Source organism: Mus caroli, chromosome 1 (assembly GCF_900094665.2).
Source record: "Mus caroli chromosome 1, CAROLI_EIJ_v1.1, whole genome shotgun sequence".
NCBI lineage: Eukaryota > Metazoa > Chordata > Mammalia > Rodentia > Muridae > Mus > Mus caroli.
Window position 1 is genome coordinate 73,838,916 of NC_034570.1, and position 16,711 is coordinate 73,855,626.

Genomic DNA, 16,711 nt, shown 5'->3' on the forward strand with positions numbered 1-16,711 from the left:
TTTTTTTTTTGGTTTTTCGAGACAGGGTTTCTCTGTGTAGCCCTGGCTATCCTGGAACTCACTCTAGACCAGGCTAGCCTCGAACTCAGAAATCCTCTGAGTGCTGGGATTAAAGGCATGTGCCACCACACCCGGCTGGCAATTTCTAAAAAGAAAATATCCAGCACTCAGGTAATGAGTTGTACAGCCATTGCATTACTATGGATTTATGTCAGAAGTAAAGTATTAGGACTATGTTTATATAGCATTATATATGAATACTTATAGTGACTTTATTCAGTAGAGCCCTCAAATGGAGAAAAAGTTCAGACATCTATCAACAAATGAATCCTTAATCATACTGTGGTACAATTTGTATGGGATACTACTTAGTCATGAAAAGAAATGGCCTCTTCACAGAGAGACAGCCTGAATCTTCTTTTGTGATGAGTTAAAAAGCCAATGCCAAGTGATTATGTGTTACATAATTTTGTATATACACAGATAGGGATATGTATGTGTGCATGTGTGTGTGTGTGTGTTGCCAGTGTGGGAGAATAAGTAACAAGGACACATATTCTCTCCATATTATTCCTTTCAATGGCTCATGAATCTACAATTATCTCAAAATTAAATATTTAAAAACACAAAAGAAAAACATTTAGCACTCCACTAATGATAATAGATAGGGACCACAAAATAAGGACTTGCTTAAATCTGAAAAACATGTTCACACATATGTGGCCATCTAGTTGGAATCATGTCATCAGGGTTCTGTGAGACCAAAAGCTACCTGCTCTGTCCCCCCAGTGTTGCTATGGATACCTGGTGACGGTCGCAGTAATTTCATCTTCCTCGTTCTGCACTAGAATTTTGAAGAGCTGGTTCAAGATGATAGGCAGGAAACTCATGATGGAGTGGATCTTGTCCACATTTAGCAAGTTCTGCAGTGAGATGATGGGAGGAAACAGATAAACAGAAGGGGCAGTCCAGCACAGTCCGCAGGTGTTTTCAGGAGTGTGATGTGATCACCTTAGCCCCCCCCCTCATCTGGCCTGTGGCTTCCCTGCTTCACCTTGGCAGAAGGTGTAGGTCATGTTGAAGGGAGTCTCTGCTTAATTAGCAATGGTAAATATATACTAATTTTCAAGTATTTTTGCTTTGGATAAAAAGCTGATCTTTGCCTCTCTTCCTTTTCATATGAACATAGTTTCATGTAGAAACTATGAAGTAAAAATAATTTGCTCCCTGAAATGTAAGGTCTTTGAAAGGTCTGAATAGTAAACACATCTTAGCTTGCTATTTAGTGGGAAATCGGTTTTCTTTGCCTGCTTTTTATCCTGGAAACCACTGAATGGGCGGGCCTGAATCTGCAATGAATCTGCATGGCATGTTACCTTACAGGCACGGACAAAGCTGGAGGTAGGTGATTGAGACATGTCTTTTTCTCTTTTTTGGCACTGACGGAAAAATGCATTTACATGTGGGTCCTGTTAAGGCAAAAGACGTGTTAATTTTCGATGGCACACAAACTCAGTGCCAGCGACAAGCACTTGTCAGAAGTGTCTCCTCATGAAATCAGTCATTAGAGCCCTCTTCCATAGACAGAGGGGTCATCTAAAGGTCCCATCTGAACTACAGCACTCTGGATGAATACAAACTCATCTCCTATTCACTATTCCCTTCTCTCTTTTGGTCAAATCGTCCTGGCAAGGGCATGGCATCCTGTGGATGGCTGGGTTCTATCCTCCCTCCCTCCCCCTCTTCTTCCCTTTCTCCCCCCTTCTCTCCCTGTTTCCTTCCTCCCTCCCTGCCTTCTTACCTCTTCCTCTCCCTCCTTACCTACCTCCCTCCTTCTCTTCCTCCCTTTCTCCCTCCCTCTCTCCTTGTCTGTTTCCTTCCTTCCCTCCTCTCCCTCCCTCCTTCCCTCTCTGCCTGCTTCCTTCCTTCCCTCCCTCCTCTTCATCCCTCCCATTTATCCCCTCCCTTCCTTCCCTCCCTCCCTCCCCTCCATTCCCTCCCTCCTTCTCTTCCTTCCTCCCTCTCTGCCTGGCCTGCTTCTCATTTTTCTTCTGTAATGGTACTCACCTGAGTGTTCACTGTTGATACAACAAATGTGGACACTTTGAAAAGCGGTTTGCCACCATCGACCCATTTAATGTCACTTCCACCATGCTGCAAGAAAGAGTTTGCCACTATCACTGACAAATTGAGATAAAGGAACCAAGCTATTTGGTTTATGTTAATTTGATGTTCTGAGCCATCACTGCTCCAATGCTCTAGAGATGAGAAAATGTGCAGATTCGTTCAGAGGTTTGGGAGATGAGCATGATATATTTCCATGGAGTCCATTTTTTAATGGTTCATTTTTAGTGGCCATAAATAAAATAAGAGTTGTATTATTGTCCATTCACTTCATAAGTACAATGGACATGCTATCATGTTAGTTTAAATAGCAGAGAAAAAAAAAGATAACCATTTTCATGGTTGATTTTTAAAATACTTTTCTTGTAAATCATACACTACTCAATACCTTTGCACTTGTAGGATCTTGAATGCTTAAATAATTAGGAGGCAGGGTTGTTGCTATTGGGATGTTGTACTCCTGAGAAGCTATTTGATCATGTTTCATCAGAGGAAGCCATGCATAGCCCACTGCAAAGAAACAGCAGGGGGAAAACTTTTGAACACACACCTCTGCATTAAGAAGTACAAATATGCATCTGTCACTCTAAACATTAACTCATTTAAGAATCAATACACTGCATCTTTTAAAAATGGTCTCCAACTCAAGTTAAACACATGTCACCCTGACCTACTTCAGGTCACTTCTTGTAAGTACCTGATGTCTCCAAAGCCTCTTTCTTTTTCGCATTGGCTTTGGCATTGATGTCACATGTGATGTGGTAAAAGGAGAACAAAAGGTGATGTTTTCCATGGAGTTGTGTTGGTAGCTCAATTTTCACCTGAAATGAAAGGCATCACATTTGGATTGAGATTAAAATCATCTGTGTAACAACAGTATAAGACAACGGCCTTAATGAAGAGTAGCCTGCCCTTAGCTTTATGTGAGTCACTAAGTTGTTCTGAGAATAGTGAAGTCAAGCTACAACCAATACCTATAGATTATTAAATAGATGTTGTGTGCATTTAGCTAGTTGCTCTCATTCTGCTTAAGAAAGGATTTAGGACCATAGGTTACAAAGTGTGGTCCCTGCAATGGTAACATTGGTATCACCTGGAACCATAAACTCTCAGGCCTATCCCAGACAAGCTGAGTATCCCAATCTGAGTGCTGCGAGTCAGTGAGTCTTCCAGACAATTCTGGTATATGACAAAGGTTAAGGATCCCTGGACTTAGATGATTTATAAGCTGATACATTATTTATATCAGTGTATTAAAGTTGTTACAAAAGCCAATAAACATTTCAAAACACATAATAATAAGCGGAGCACTAGGAAGCTTCTTTCTTCTTAACCAACCTGGAGATTACATAGCAATCAATGTACTTAAGAATTTCAGCAAATAGTAACAAAAGTATCCTTGTCCTGAGGTTTCTATTGCTGTGATGAAACATCACAACCAAAACCACTTTGCGCAGGAATGCGCTTATTTAAGCTTACAGTTCTACTTTGCTGTCTTTCCATTAGCAAAGAAAGACAGGTAGAAACTCAAGGAAGGCGCGAACCCGGAGGCAGGAGCTGAAGCATGAACCATGGAGTAGTCCTGCTCACTGGCTTCCTCAGACTGCTTTCTTTCAGTTCCCAGAATGTCCAGCCTAGGGTAAGCCCTGCCCATTGTGATCTGGTTCTCCCGCATCATTTAACAACAACAGTAATAATAATAATAGTAAAAGTACTATAGGCTATCCCACAGGCAAATCTGGTGGGGGCATTTTTTCAGTTAAGGGCCGTTCTTCTAAAAAGACTCTAGCTTGTGTCAAGTTGACATAAAACTAGCTTTCACAATCCCTCACTTAAAAAAATCCTGCAGTTATATTATATTATAACAATGCACTGGATAATTTATACCCATTTTAAAGTTAATGGAATCATTTTTCCTGTAATCAAGAAAATAAAACCTTAGTATTAAATCTGTGCTTCGGAGACCACTAAGTGATTAATAATCTAGTCATGTGGAAAGCTCATAGATTTTGTGAGATTCCAGGAAATACAAGAAGATAAAAATGATCAAAAGCCAGATTTAACAGCATTGAGACACCAAGAACACTAATTTATGAAATTTTTACATCTACTGAAAATGCATCTTTCACAAGTGTTTTGTCAAAAGGTCAATCAATATGGTAGCTATTTTGTAATTTGATAATAACTCTTTCCCTTAGCTTCTTTTTAATCTCCTGACCTGGATTGATGGAGAGAAAATGAGAGCATTAAGTGGAGATGGAGGTTGAAGGTAAGGCCAGAGAATTCTGTTAATTAGTTTGAAAATAACAAATGGGTAAAATGGGGTGGTAGTCAGAGAATGGCTCTGTGTTCTAATATCCAGAGCCCATTAATGTGACTGTGCATGGTAAAGAGGAGTTCAAAGATGTAACTTAGGTGGGGACCATGGAATTATACCAGATATTGCAAGTGGGTACAATGTGGTCAGAGAAAGTCTTTTGTCTGTCTGTCTTTCCTTCCTTCCTTTCCCTCTCTCCCTCCCTCCCTCCTTTCCTTCCTGTCTCTTCCTTCCTTCCTTCCTTCCTTCCTTCCCTTTCTTCTTCTTCTTCTTCTTCTTCTTCTTCTTCTTCTTCTTCTTCTTCTTCTTCTTCTTCTTCTTCTTCTTCTTCTTCTCCTNCTCCTCCTCCTCCTCCTCCTCCTCCTTCTTCTTCTTTCTCTCTCTCTTTCTTTTTTTTTCTCTCTCTTCCTTTTTATAAAGGGCCCCACCTTTTTATAAAGGTGCCTCATCATGGCCCCAAAGTCTCTAGATAACAAAGATTTATCTTAAGTTTATGATTCTCCTACCTCTACTTCCCAAGGACTGTGATCACTACACCTAGTTGTATGTGGTGCTAGGAATAGGATTTAGGGCTTAACATAAGTGAGGGGAATACTCCATCAACATTTCTGGTCCCAGCATGGTTCTTATAAAGGTAGGCAGGAACGGAGTTACAAACCAAGGTTCTAGGTGATGTTTAGAGGCTGCAAGAGGTAAGGAAACAGATCTTCCTCTAGAAATTTTAGAAGACACACTGCCTTAGTGATGCTCATATGACAGCCAATTCAAATCTCTGACCACTGGAGCTGTAAATGGTATGCACTGTATTAAGCAACTAATGGATGCTATTTGTTACAACATTGATCAAGGAATTCATATAATATGCTAGTTGGTTGAAGTAGTTCAGATCTTTGCCTTATGGTAGCAGCTGGGGTTAATCACTAAAACTTGTCATGGGCTATTTATAACATAGCTAATATATGTGAAACAATTTACCACTAGCCTAGTGATGTTAGTTATGACTTATAAGAAGTGGGGAGGCTTCTATCTGGAGTTATGTGGCTTGGTTTGAATGCTGACTGTTACTTAGTAGTAACACAACCCTGGTTCCTCTGAGCCACAGAGCCCTCCTCTATATAACAGGAGGTGATAAGAGTACATAATTCTCAAGGCTATGGCAGAGTTAATGCAAGGCTATGGAGGAGATCATGCATTCTTAGTGCTTAATAAGAGTGTTAAGTTTTCCAGGACAAGTCACAATTCTAACCATGAGGTGAGAGGACCGAGCCCAGTGATGTTCACATAGTGAGCAATAGTATTGATTCAAAACATCTAGTCTTCCTGCTATAACACTATATGCTGCCACCAACTGGTAACGCTCTCTAATAAAGTCACGCATAAAGTAAATGAGAAAATTTAGTCTTCCTTGGAAAAAATAAAATAAAACCATCCCTTTTTGAAGATCAGTCTTGTATTCAATGGGGGAATTTGAAACATAAAGCAGGATCATGATCAGTCAGTGTCATAGTAGCAACTGTCACTTGACAGTCTTGGGAAGTGACACAACTGTTCTCAATCTGAGATGTGGTCTAGACAAGGTTTCCCTGACCTACTCACCCAGGAGCTTTAGGCAGAGGCAATGGGGGCCCGATACTTACCTCATCGGAGAAATCTGGATTTTGAGAATGGTGCAGCACAGCTGTGTAGGCAGAGGAAGTGAAGAGGGGCCCTCCAGGTTTCCCATAAATACACTGTTTAGAAGGTTAGGAGGGAAACAACTGTGAGTGCCTGAAAATATTCAAAACAATCAACTCTTCGGTTCCCAATTCCAGTACTAAGGCACACTTTGTGATTTACTTCCCAGGATGACATCCAGTTAACTTTGAACTTTATGGGTACATTGTCCTGTATGTACTATGCAATGGGACGCCAAAGAACACCTAAACCCTTTATTCATCTTACAGGTATGGCACTAGGGTAAAATAGTGAATCAACTTGCTATATGACTTTTGACTATCATAAATATGAGTTAATGTTCAAGTCAGATCCCTGAAGGATGACTTCCTGTTGGGGACCATGGAACCAACTCTTGTCTAGAGTTAAGGTCCTAAGGCTTGGCTAGATTCCAGTTTCATTCAAACCAACTCGTCCTCATGAAAGTGGAAGGGGTGGGAGAGACCCGGCTCTTGATATTCTAACATAGCCTCTGATGAAACCAGGGAACTGGATAGGCTTTCGTGAATCATACAGGTGAGATGGCACACATGCCTGGAAATCAAAGCCCTCTTCTAGTCTTACATGTGGTAACACCGTATCTCTATGTGGTGTTAAGAATATAACAAAGCAGGGAACCCACACACCTGCTATTGTCCTTCTTTCCAAGTTCATCTCCATTAGGAGTCCTGCTCTGGCTGAACTGCTGAGCTTTCTACCTGGTCATTGCCTTTGCTTAACAATGTCATCACATGCTAGTTTTTCTTTCCTGATACTCATGCTGTAGAATTATGGATGCTCACAGTGGCTTAAGATTATCTTGAACGATAATACCTCTTTACCCTATATGAGTTAGCTCAATCTTAAATTCATCGTCACTCTTTGGAAAAGGCTACAATCCTCTCGGTAGCATCAATCCCGGTATGATTTGTACCCAATGGTATTATGAGAAATAGCTGAGGCAATGGTATGGTTAGACATTATCCTGGTTATTCTCTACCTCCTCCCTCTGATTCACTGTGACCTAGAAGATGTGAGCATAGACTTTTCTCTTTATTTTTATAGGTTTTTTTTTGTTGTTATTTGGTACCCTTAAAATTAAAATACAAACCAGAAATAGTTCATATCATGCATGAATGCTAGAGAAGGCAACCCAGTTAAAGATTTACAGGTCAAAATAGTGACATTATTAACCCATGTGATCAACAACTTGGACTGTTATTTTAGAGTCCCTTGGGCACTGGGCTTCATAAATGTGAGCATCTTGCATTAGGCAACAGGCCTCTTCATAAATATGAGCTCTCTGGGGACATCCTGCATTATCCAATATGCCTGGGTATAGTAACCTTTCTGTGAAGACTGTATGAAGGCAGACTGGATGTACTGCTACAAATCAAGCATGCACAGCCAAGAGGTGAACTAATTGTGCACTGGGTAGACTATTTCACATCTTAATCACTTTCCTTTTTTTAAATCATGAGGTGAAGAGCCCTGGGAGACTAGCATTTTTGATAGATGGAGTTAGTGATGGTTGTAAAGTCAGAGACATTTTCAGGAGATCTAAAACCAATGCCCAGGATTGCTCCTGATTTAACCATACTCATATAAAATATCCCTCTGTGGTGCAAAAGAGCAAGGTGGTTGCCCTACCTCTCATGCTGTGTCCTCAGATAGCTTGACTCACCTTCATGGGCTTGGCTCCATCGTCATCTGAATTTTTGAATTCAATGCACACAGTTATATTCCGTGCCTGAAATTATAGTGAGGGGAATAATGGGGATGATAATTTCCTTTTAAATAACACCCTAAACAATATAAGGGTTTAAAATAAGCATCTTCTATTTAAATCTTAAAAAAAATGTAGAATAGCCAACATTGTCTTGTGACATCCATGGTCTTCAGAAACAGCAGGATCTGGAGAGATTTTAAAGGAAACAAAAATGCTTCCAGCATAGGACTAAGCATGCTATTTTAAAAGTATTATAAGAAACTAAAAAAAAATAGTCTAGATCAAATTTATGTCAGGCTGATTTTAGAAAGAATTATTAGTGCATTATACAATCATGCATGTTCAAACGATTCAGAATGAGCAACATAAGACAAATCTTTTGTAACCCTCTGAGATTCTACAAGTGGATTCCTCTTTAAATGATCCTAAAGTGAATTCTAGAATGAATCCACCACTGGCTAAGCATTTCCTTCAAGTCTTAGCTCATAGATATTTGTAGATGCTCATTCAAGAACCATCTTGTGTGGTTCAGTTTTGGTGGACTGTGAAGAAGTCAATGTCTCAGAAACGTGTGTCATACCTTGTTGAAGCATTTCTGGCTATCGTATTTGAGGTGTTTGGGGTATACATAAATTTGATTTTTGTATACTCGGTATGGACGGCAATACTTTGTTGAGTCATAAATAAATTCTTCCACCTCCACTGTAGGTTCTGACTGAGCCGTCACGTTGAAGGGCTTGACAGGGATAAAGGACGATGTTACACAGTCTTAAAAAATCAGAAAATAAGAGTTTGTCATTTAATATGGGTCTTCAAAAGTGAGCAACACTTAGCATATTTTAACACGAATCCACCTAAAATGGAAACTTGACATTGTGTTCCAAGAGCATGGAAATGTGAGATGTTGACTTTGGGGATAAGAAAATTATATATTGAGTATTGAAAGTAATGGCTAAGAAGCATGGTAAATCTTTGAGATGGACTGATATTTTTCATATTATTTCCTGTACATAGACTATACTAGATAGAATTTTATAGGATAAAGAGTAACCTGTTGACTTTCACTTGCTATTATAAATTATATATATATATATATATATATATATATATATATATATATATATATATGATTGCATGGCAGATTAAAAGTTATTCAGTGGGTTTAGTATAATAGTAACAGATGAACAGCCCTCTCTCTGTATATTATTTATTACCTTCCTTTCAATTTTTAACACCTTTAAAACTCTATCTTTGTAGTAACAAACTAAGGAAAAAAATAAAGAAAAGATGGTTAGGAATGTCTAGGTCAAAACTTCTGCTATTCCAGTGTTTGAAGGTGGAAACGGTTACGTTGAAGGATAGAATGGCCTGCTGCTTTTCCTTTCTACAGAGAATCTTCTTGAACTGGGAGAAAACTAACAATGGACTATGCATCCTTGAAAACCAGATAAAAATTCTAGTATTTAATCAGGAATCTATCTAATATTTCTGTATGCTCAAATTTATCTAATACCATACCATTCTTTCAAAGAGACTATTTAGCTTTTTCTTCCGTTGTTTTGTCTTTTCTGTAGGCAGTAAAGCCTTGTTCCCTAAGTCACGTAGAGGAAATAGCCTGTCCTCTGCTGTTCTCCATCAATCAATGTAAAAATGATTTGAGGTCAGAGCTTAAGTTAGAATTCTCATTATAGTTTATATTACAGTGATTTGTGGACATATATCATGATAGATGGCCAGCCTAATAGTCCCTGTCAGAAGTTTTGACCCAGTTATCATTTATTACAGGAAACCTTGATTCTATCGGCATTCTGAAATCCTCATTTTTAGGTCAGTAAAAGGAGGATTTTTGCCGTGTCCCAGAAGAGGTAGACACTATGTGTATAACATCTCTTAGATGGCTATGCCCAGTACTCAAAGCAATTTATGGCAGTGTGGTATGGCAGAGCCAGTCTGTACTTGTGTCAGGGACACTAGATAGAATCTGAATTCTCTCACTATCAGTTGTTTGTGTACTTGAATCTGACACCACATTCCTGTGACACTCTACAGCATCAAGGATTATGTAAATAATTTAGAATCTTGCTGGATAAATTAAATCCATATTTATATAACAGATGATAGTTAGGCTATCTAGGATACAGTTTCCATTATGTACTCCCTGTCTGTCTCAATCGACAAATAAGCCCCACATTCCTATGGTATAATGAACTCCAATTCCAGTTTGGAAGACAGAATCCCCAAACAAACCAAGCCTTAAGGCCAGCCAGTTAACTGACAAACCAACAAAGCAAACAGCCCTCCCGCACAAGATACTTGGAAGTCTCTAAACGCAGTGTGACACAGGTAACACGGACATCATACTTGGCTGCTCCAAGGGAATGTTGTCCACAGCAATATCCAGGCTTCCAGGGATGCTCTGCATTTTGCTTATCCGGTCAGCTCTGTGAAAGGACATCACACACACACACACACACACACACACACACACACACACACACACACACACACACACACAGTGTATTATTTTCATCTTCACAGAAAAATCCATCTTCTATAATTCTGAGCTTTGAGAAGGAGAAAGAATAGACAGGAAATAATAGTGTATTGATTTCTCCCCCTATGGTTAGTTTAACTCTTATACAACAAAGCTCGTATAAATAAAAACAAAAGTTATAGAGGAATCACATTACCGATATCCTGAATAATACCTTAAACTTATTTTCTCTGACTTCATTTACTCCTGAGACCAAACGGGTATAACAGTAAGATATATGGTCTTGTCAATAAGACTTATTTGAATTTGCTTGAGCATTTCACTGTTGAAGTGGATTTTAAATATTCAATAAAAGAGAAAAAGAAAAAGAAAAAAAAACCTCGATCTGGGCTAATCACAAACCACTAACAATCCCTTTCTGTTTCCCTACCCTCACGCTCCAGCACTAACACACTGTGATCTTGGTTCTCAGTCTGTGGGGAAGGGCTTAAAGAGGCTTTTAAGGTGTTGTTGTTGTTGTTGTTTTCTAAGAGACTCTTGCTATGTAGAGCAGGCTGGCCCTGGACTCTCCAGCCTTGTGTTTGAGCCTCTCAAGTGCCCAGATTATGACATGTATCAGCACATCCACTAAAAACAAATTTTATTTCTATTTGTAACTCATAGCTAAACAATGAGTCAATGATGTAAACTATCTAGCCAAGAAAATTGGAAATTTTAATTGGAAATTATAATTAATAAGCGGAGGACTCCAGCTAAATGACAAAAATCATGTCAAAAGGGGGAAAATGCTACCATTGCGATTTACACAGTCATCATGTTGACAAAATGACTGGTGGAAAAGAAAACACCTATTCTCCTGGCTGAGTGTTCTGTATGCAGGCAAATATAAGCACACTATATTCTGAAGTTTAAAAAAAAAAAAAAAAAAAGAATGTCGGAGAACAAAGCTAGTTTTGTTGCTACAGTTGCTAAGAGCTTGAATTTTGCCCTCTGCATTAACAAAGAGCTGACTGCCTCTACATGTGTAGGCTCCCCCCACCCCCAACCCTCCCATCATTATGCATGTTCACTCTTTGACTCTCTGGCAGTTCTGTTTCCTTTGCTGGATCCCCCTAGTGGCACCCTTTGAAGACTGCAGAGCCTTTAGGAGGTAGAGTCTTCCTGGAGGAAGAGGGTATTGGAGTTTTACAGCCCAGCTCCTTGCTCCTTGCTCCTTTTCTTGTTCACTCTTTGCTTCCTGAACACAAATGCAATGTCACCAGTTGACTGCTGTTCCTGTCGTTGTGTCTTCTGTTCCACGAAGAACTATAACTCCCAAGAATACGGGCCAAACTAACCCACTTTCTTAAGTTGCTTTGGTCAGGTATTCTTCGAGAAAAGAACTAATCTACACACCATATTTGAGCCCCAAGGTTCTTTACCTCTCTTCCCAGCCCTGTGTTCAGTGAACCATGTTGGTGGCTTGAAGTCAGCAATGACAAATTAATTTATACCACAGAAACTGGTCCCCAATAGAGATTTTAACTCAATGCCAGTTTTAACCTAATGTCAGCACTTCATTGTGCATTAGAGGTACAACTTATGTGCCATTATAATTATTTTGTATTCCCTGGCAAAAAGAGGGTTGACAGGGTTTCTTTTGCTGTTTATTATATCAGTTCATCCCTAAATCTTTGTATGTTTCATTATGCTCAGCATTACATTTTGCCATGCTTTAGGGAACTGTCAAAAAGGCAACAGGGAAATTCCCTTTTATTTTCTCATGGTGGCTTGAGGAGTCCTGTGAAGACTTGGGTACAAGTTTTGACCAGGATATTTGATGAGTGAGTGATGTGAAGCAAGGTCTTATGTTACAGTGCTCGTCCTGGACTTCGAAGAACTGAGATTAGTAGAGGGTCTTGCCTAAGAGTCTACTTCTCATCCTAATTGTATGTTCTAAAAACTTCAATGAGTAATAATAATAATAATAATAATGGTGATGATAAACACTGGTAGGCATCCCTTCTACGTTACTAGATGAAGATGATTTGCTGAAGCTATAGTGGCCACATGTTTAATCATATCATAACATTTTTGAGGGATATACAAAATTAGTTGATAAGTGGCTTGCTAATTCTTAGGCAGGAGAAACAGAACCATTGTACATGGCTAAAGAGAACAAGGTTGTTCTCTGTGCTAGACCCTACTAGAGTAAGATATATAGTATCATCAGGGCATCAGCACATCTCAAGAGTTCCTGTGGGGTAGAAGCTGATTCTCCAGTCTCAACTCACCTCTGCCAGTCAATATCATATGTGGAAGAGACAAACAGAAACCACACAATCAGGAGTACCATAAATAATGCTATTCCCAGACAACAAGTTGGTGGGGTTTTTTTTTGGAGGGGGGAGGGGTTTATTGTCACAGAGCTATAGATGGATAGATAATATAGCCCAACATGTCACAAATCTTCTGCTTGATTGTGGCACCATTTGGACAAGAAGGAAGTCACCAGAAAACCATTTGTTTCTGGGGCTGTCTGGATAGTTGAGACTCAAAGCATGAGGTATTATTACGGAGAGAGAAGAAATCAGCGTGGCAACAGCTTGAAGTACATAAAGGGATATCCAGAATATCCTACCTTCTGTAGTCTGACACCAGTTTTAGGAGGTCCTCAGACGACATCTTGCTGCTTTCTTGTCTATACAGTGGTGAAAACCGTGAGTCCCTGTCCACATTCCCCTGGTTGTCCTTAAATACAGATCTGCCGGGAAAGAATGCTTATTCAGATTTGTATTTTGTTATTGCTTAATAAATTGTGTGTTTCTACACACACATACACACACACACACATACACACACACACACACACACACATGTGAATGCATGTACTCACATTATCCATCTTGTTCTATGAGGCAAGATCTTCCACTGGCCTAAAACTCACCCAAGAGCCTAGGCTCGCCAGTCAGTTGGCCCCAGCTAACCTCCTGTCTCTGCTTCTCCTGTGGTATGATTACAGCCATGCCTCTTCATGTCGAGAATTTTTAAGCTTGGTTTTGTGGCTCAGGCTCAGGCTCAGGTCTTCATGTTTGCAAGGCAAACCCTGCACTGAATGAGCTATTTCTTAAAGTGCTCCATTTAAGTGTTCCTTCAAGAGACCTTAACTCGGGCAAGAAGGGGCTAATGCACTTGGGGTGGCAGCGTTAGAACTTATGAGTGTGTAAGAGGAATCAGGTTGTAATTATGGCTGTTGAAAATCAGATTCCTAAACTGTCTTTGTGAAGATAAATGAGCCCATGTTCTAACTTTTGGACAGAAATAAGGATACATGCAGGAAATATCAGGCAGTATTTAGCATGAAATACAGCTAATGTATGTTATTTTTCTTTCCTTGATCCATTTCATTGGAATTATAGCGCCTTACTTAAAATACGTAGTTGCTTTTGTCTAAGTTATTAAGTGGGGTCAGGCAATATTTCCTTCCCATGCAGTTTTCCCCATCTTTATTTTGCATCAAAAATTAGGCCCCCATATAATTGCCTTTTCTTCAACATTAGAGAAACGTTGGATTTTTATTTCTTCTAGCTCAAGAGCCTTAGCTAGAATATCTTATCACCATTTAAATGATCAAATATTTCAATAAAGTAGCTGAAATGGCTTTGAAACTGATATTAGCCATAGACATTTTGTATAAAATAACGTGGAAAAAAGGAAATGGGTTAGAGATGTATTCAAATGATATTTTTAGACTCCTTGAAATTGTCTCCTCACAGTTTTGTTGATATTCTTGTTGTTAAGTAGTAACTGTGGAAAAATCAACTGAATCTCTCCTTCATAAAATTCTAATGAAATAGCATCAAGAAAACAGACTAGAAAGCTTTAACTTGAGGTCTAAAGAGAACTGCGCAGGTAAAGGCACTTGCCGACAACCCTGTCTGCCAGCTGTGGTTTCTGGGCCCGTATGGTGAAATGAAAGAACCTGCTTGTGCACTTTGTTTTCGGACAGCCACAAGAGTGCTGTGGCAAGCTGTGCATGCTCACAACATAAATGCATTAAAATGTGATAAGAATTACAAGGCATTTAACTTAAAAAATGACTTTTGCATAAATACTTTAAAGGCCATTTGAGCAAGTACTTGACATTTTAAAACCAATACATTGTGTTTCTCAATACAAGAGGGGAGTGATAAACTCAACTTGAATAATAGTCTTGGGCTGGTGAGATGGCTCAGTGGTTAAGAGCAGTGACTACTCTTCTGAAGATCCTGAGTTCAAATCCCAGCCACCACCTGATGGCTCACAACCATCCATAATGAGATCTGATACCCTCTTGTGTGTCTAAAGACAGCTACAGTATACTTATGTATAATAATAAATAAATCTTAAAACAAAACCCCCACAAAAGTATAATAGTCTTTTTCAGTGAATGAATTACCATGACTCCATTAATCTATGTGCTGTGTAAACTCCATTTTGATCCTATCCACAGTTGGCCTATGGAAATCCTTCACTTGGAATAGCCGCTCATGAGGTATACACAAAGCTTTGCGCTTGACCCTTGTATTTCATCTTCTCAAGGGCTAAGATTAGAGGCACACACCATCATGTGGGATTTAGATGTTTCTATGCCTGTGTAAATACAGCTGATGAAAGTCCAAAGTGGTTGTTAGGGCCTAGCATGGACATGGGATTATAATCTCAGCAATGGGGTAGTAAAGACAGCAGGAGAACAGGTGTCCAAAGCCATGATGGGCCACTCAGACAACCCTGTCTTATAATAATAATTAATAATAGTAAAACACCCCTTAAGGACTGAGGTTGTATTCCAATGGTAGCACATTTACCTAGAATTCATAAGGCAGCAAAAAAAAAAAAACCCTATAAAAATGAACTATCAAATAATAAAACTATAGAAAGGCAGAGACAAGGACGTGGTGGCATGTACTAGGAGCCTTGTCACTGGAAGGATGCAAGCAGAGGTGGACCACCACTTGCTGGGCCGTTGACAGCATGAGAATCTTAGATATCACTGCACTGAGTATCTTTAGATGTACAGATATGAGAACGAACATTTATTTTAGTGGTAGTCCTGATTGACTTTAAAGAAAATTAAACAGTCTGTTAATCATTTATAAGTTTAAATGAGACAGAGTACAAGAATCTGCGAGGTGGTCCTGCTGTGGCCTTGGGCCCCTATGATCCTGCAGTTGATATGTATGGGAAAAGTTTAATTGCAGTAGGGCACACCTGTGAATTCACCTTCTTTTCTAATTGTGAGTCGTAAAATATTCTGTGTGTGTGTATGTGTGCAACTGTGTGTGTGTGTGCAACTGTGTGTATGCACAACTATGTATATATGTGTGTGTATGGTATGTGTGTGTGTGTGTTCTACACCTATTGGAAGGATAATATTTTTGATACAAAGTGGCAGTACAGCTGGTACCCAGTCTGAGAACATACCAGATAAATTTCAAATTAGATGCTCACAGCAATGAGATCTGTGTGTACTGCGGCAGCTGGGTAAAAATCTGGTTTCATGTAACTGTTAATGCTACTATTTTTAACTACAGTTGCTTTGAAATGTTTTAGGGTACACTCAGAGCTATGCTGTGAAACAAACTGCAAGATAGGAAATGGTGGAGCACAATGGGCCATGTGACCTGGGGAGTGGGCCTGGAGCAAAAATAAGGTCGAGCCATGTCCAAACCCGGAAAATCTCAGCTTGAGACTGGCAGGAGTAAAGGTTGCTTCCTCCTTGTTCTGGGCCTGCCTGTACCATGGTACACATTTGACGCCGCCCCCCCCCCCCTCTGGCTCACCTTCAGGTGGTCACATAGCACTATGGCCAGATGCCAGGTTTAACTTCCTCTCTCCCTATAAGGATGTGTCCAGCAAGCACACATTTTTCATGCAAATGGAGCATTACCTGGGAACCCTGCAGTAGTGTTCACTTACCTCAAAGCCTCCTACTCACTCCCCAGTATTTATATAGCCCTATTACCCGCGAATAAAGAGCTGTAACACTGAAAACCATCTCAGAGAAGGCTTCTTTCTGCCCCCATCCCTACCCCCAGCACTCAAGACCAGAGTTCCTGTGAACCCACCACGCTGCTGCGTTCCTTTCATTTCACCCAGCTTGTAAAAGTATCTGAATTACCCCAAAGGAAGAAGCAGAGCTGGGCCAGCTGGAAATAAGAGTATAGAGCAAAAGCCAGTGGAGAACATGCAGGACCAACAATATATCGCCTATGCCATGGGGCTGGTCTATTCCAGAACAATGTGAGTGACTGCTAGCCTTCAACTCTTAGCTGAAGCAATGCTTGCCCTGGAAGGTGGGGCAGGGGTTGCTACTTTGGGTGGCTGCGTGATTTTT

The 16,711-nt window shown here is 39.9% G+C and overlaps 1 protein-coding gene across 12 annotated transcripts in view; it reads right to left on the reverse strand.

Moving 5' to 3' along the window:
• The window catches only part of Dock10 (dedicator of cytokinesis 10), a 249,389-nt gene that overhangs the window by 64,982 nt on the left and 167,696 nt on the right, over positions 1-16,711 (reverse strand). For all 12 annotated transcript variants that reach the window (XM_021165780.1, XM_029474701.1, XM_029474693.1 and 9 more), the window contains exons 15-24: positions 12,977-13,099; positions 10,224-10,303; positions 8,443-8,630; positions 7,818-7,883; positions 6,079-6,171; positions 2,822-2,945; positions 2,513-2,634; positions 2,068-2,154; positions 1,377-1,469; positions 805-923 (exon numbers count right to left, since the gene is read on the reverse strand). In XM_021165780.1, coding sequence (XP_021021439.1) covers positions 805-923; positions 1,377-1,469; positions 2,068-2,154; positions 2,513-2,634; positions 2,822-2,945; positions 6,079-6,171; positions 7,818-7,883; positions 8,443-8,630; positions 10,224-10,303; positions 12,977-13,099 — 1,095 coding nt within the window. The remainder of the gene's footprint in view (positions 1-804; positions 924-1,376; positions 1,470-2,067; positions 2,155-2,512; positions 2,635-2,821; positions 2,946-6,078; positions 6,172-7,817; positions 7,884-8,442; positions 8,631-10,223; positions 10,304-12,976; positions 13,100-16,711) is intronic.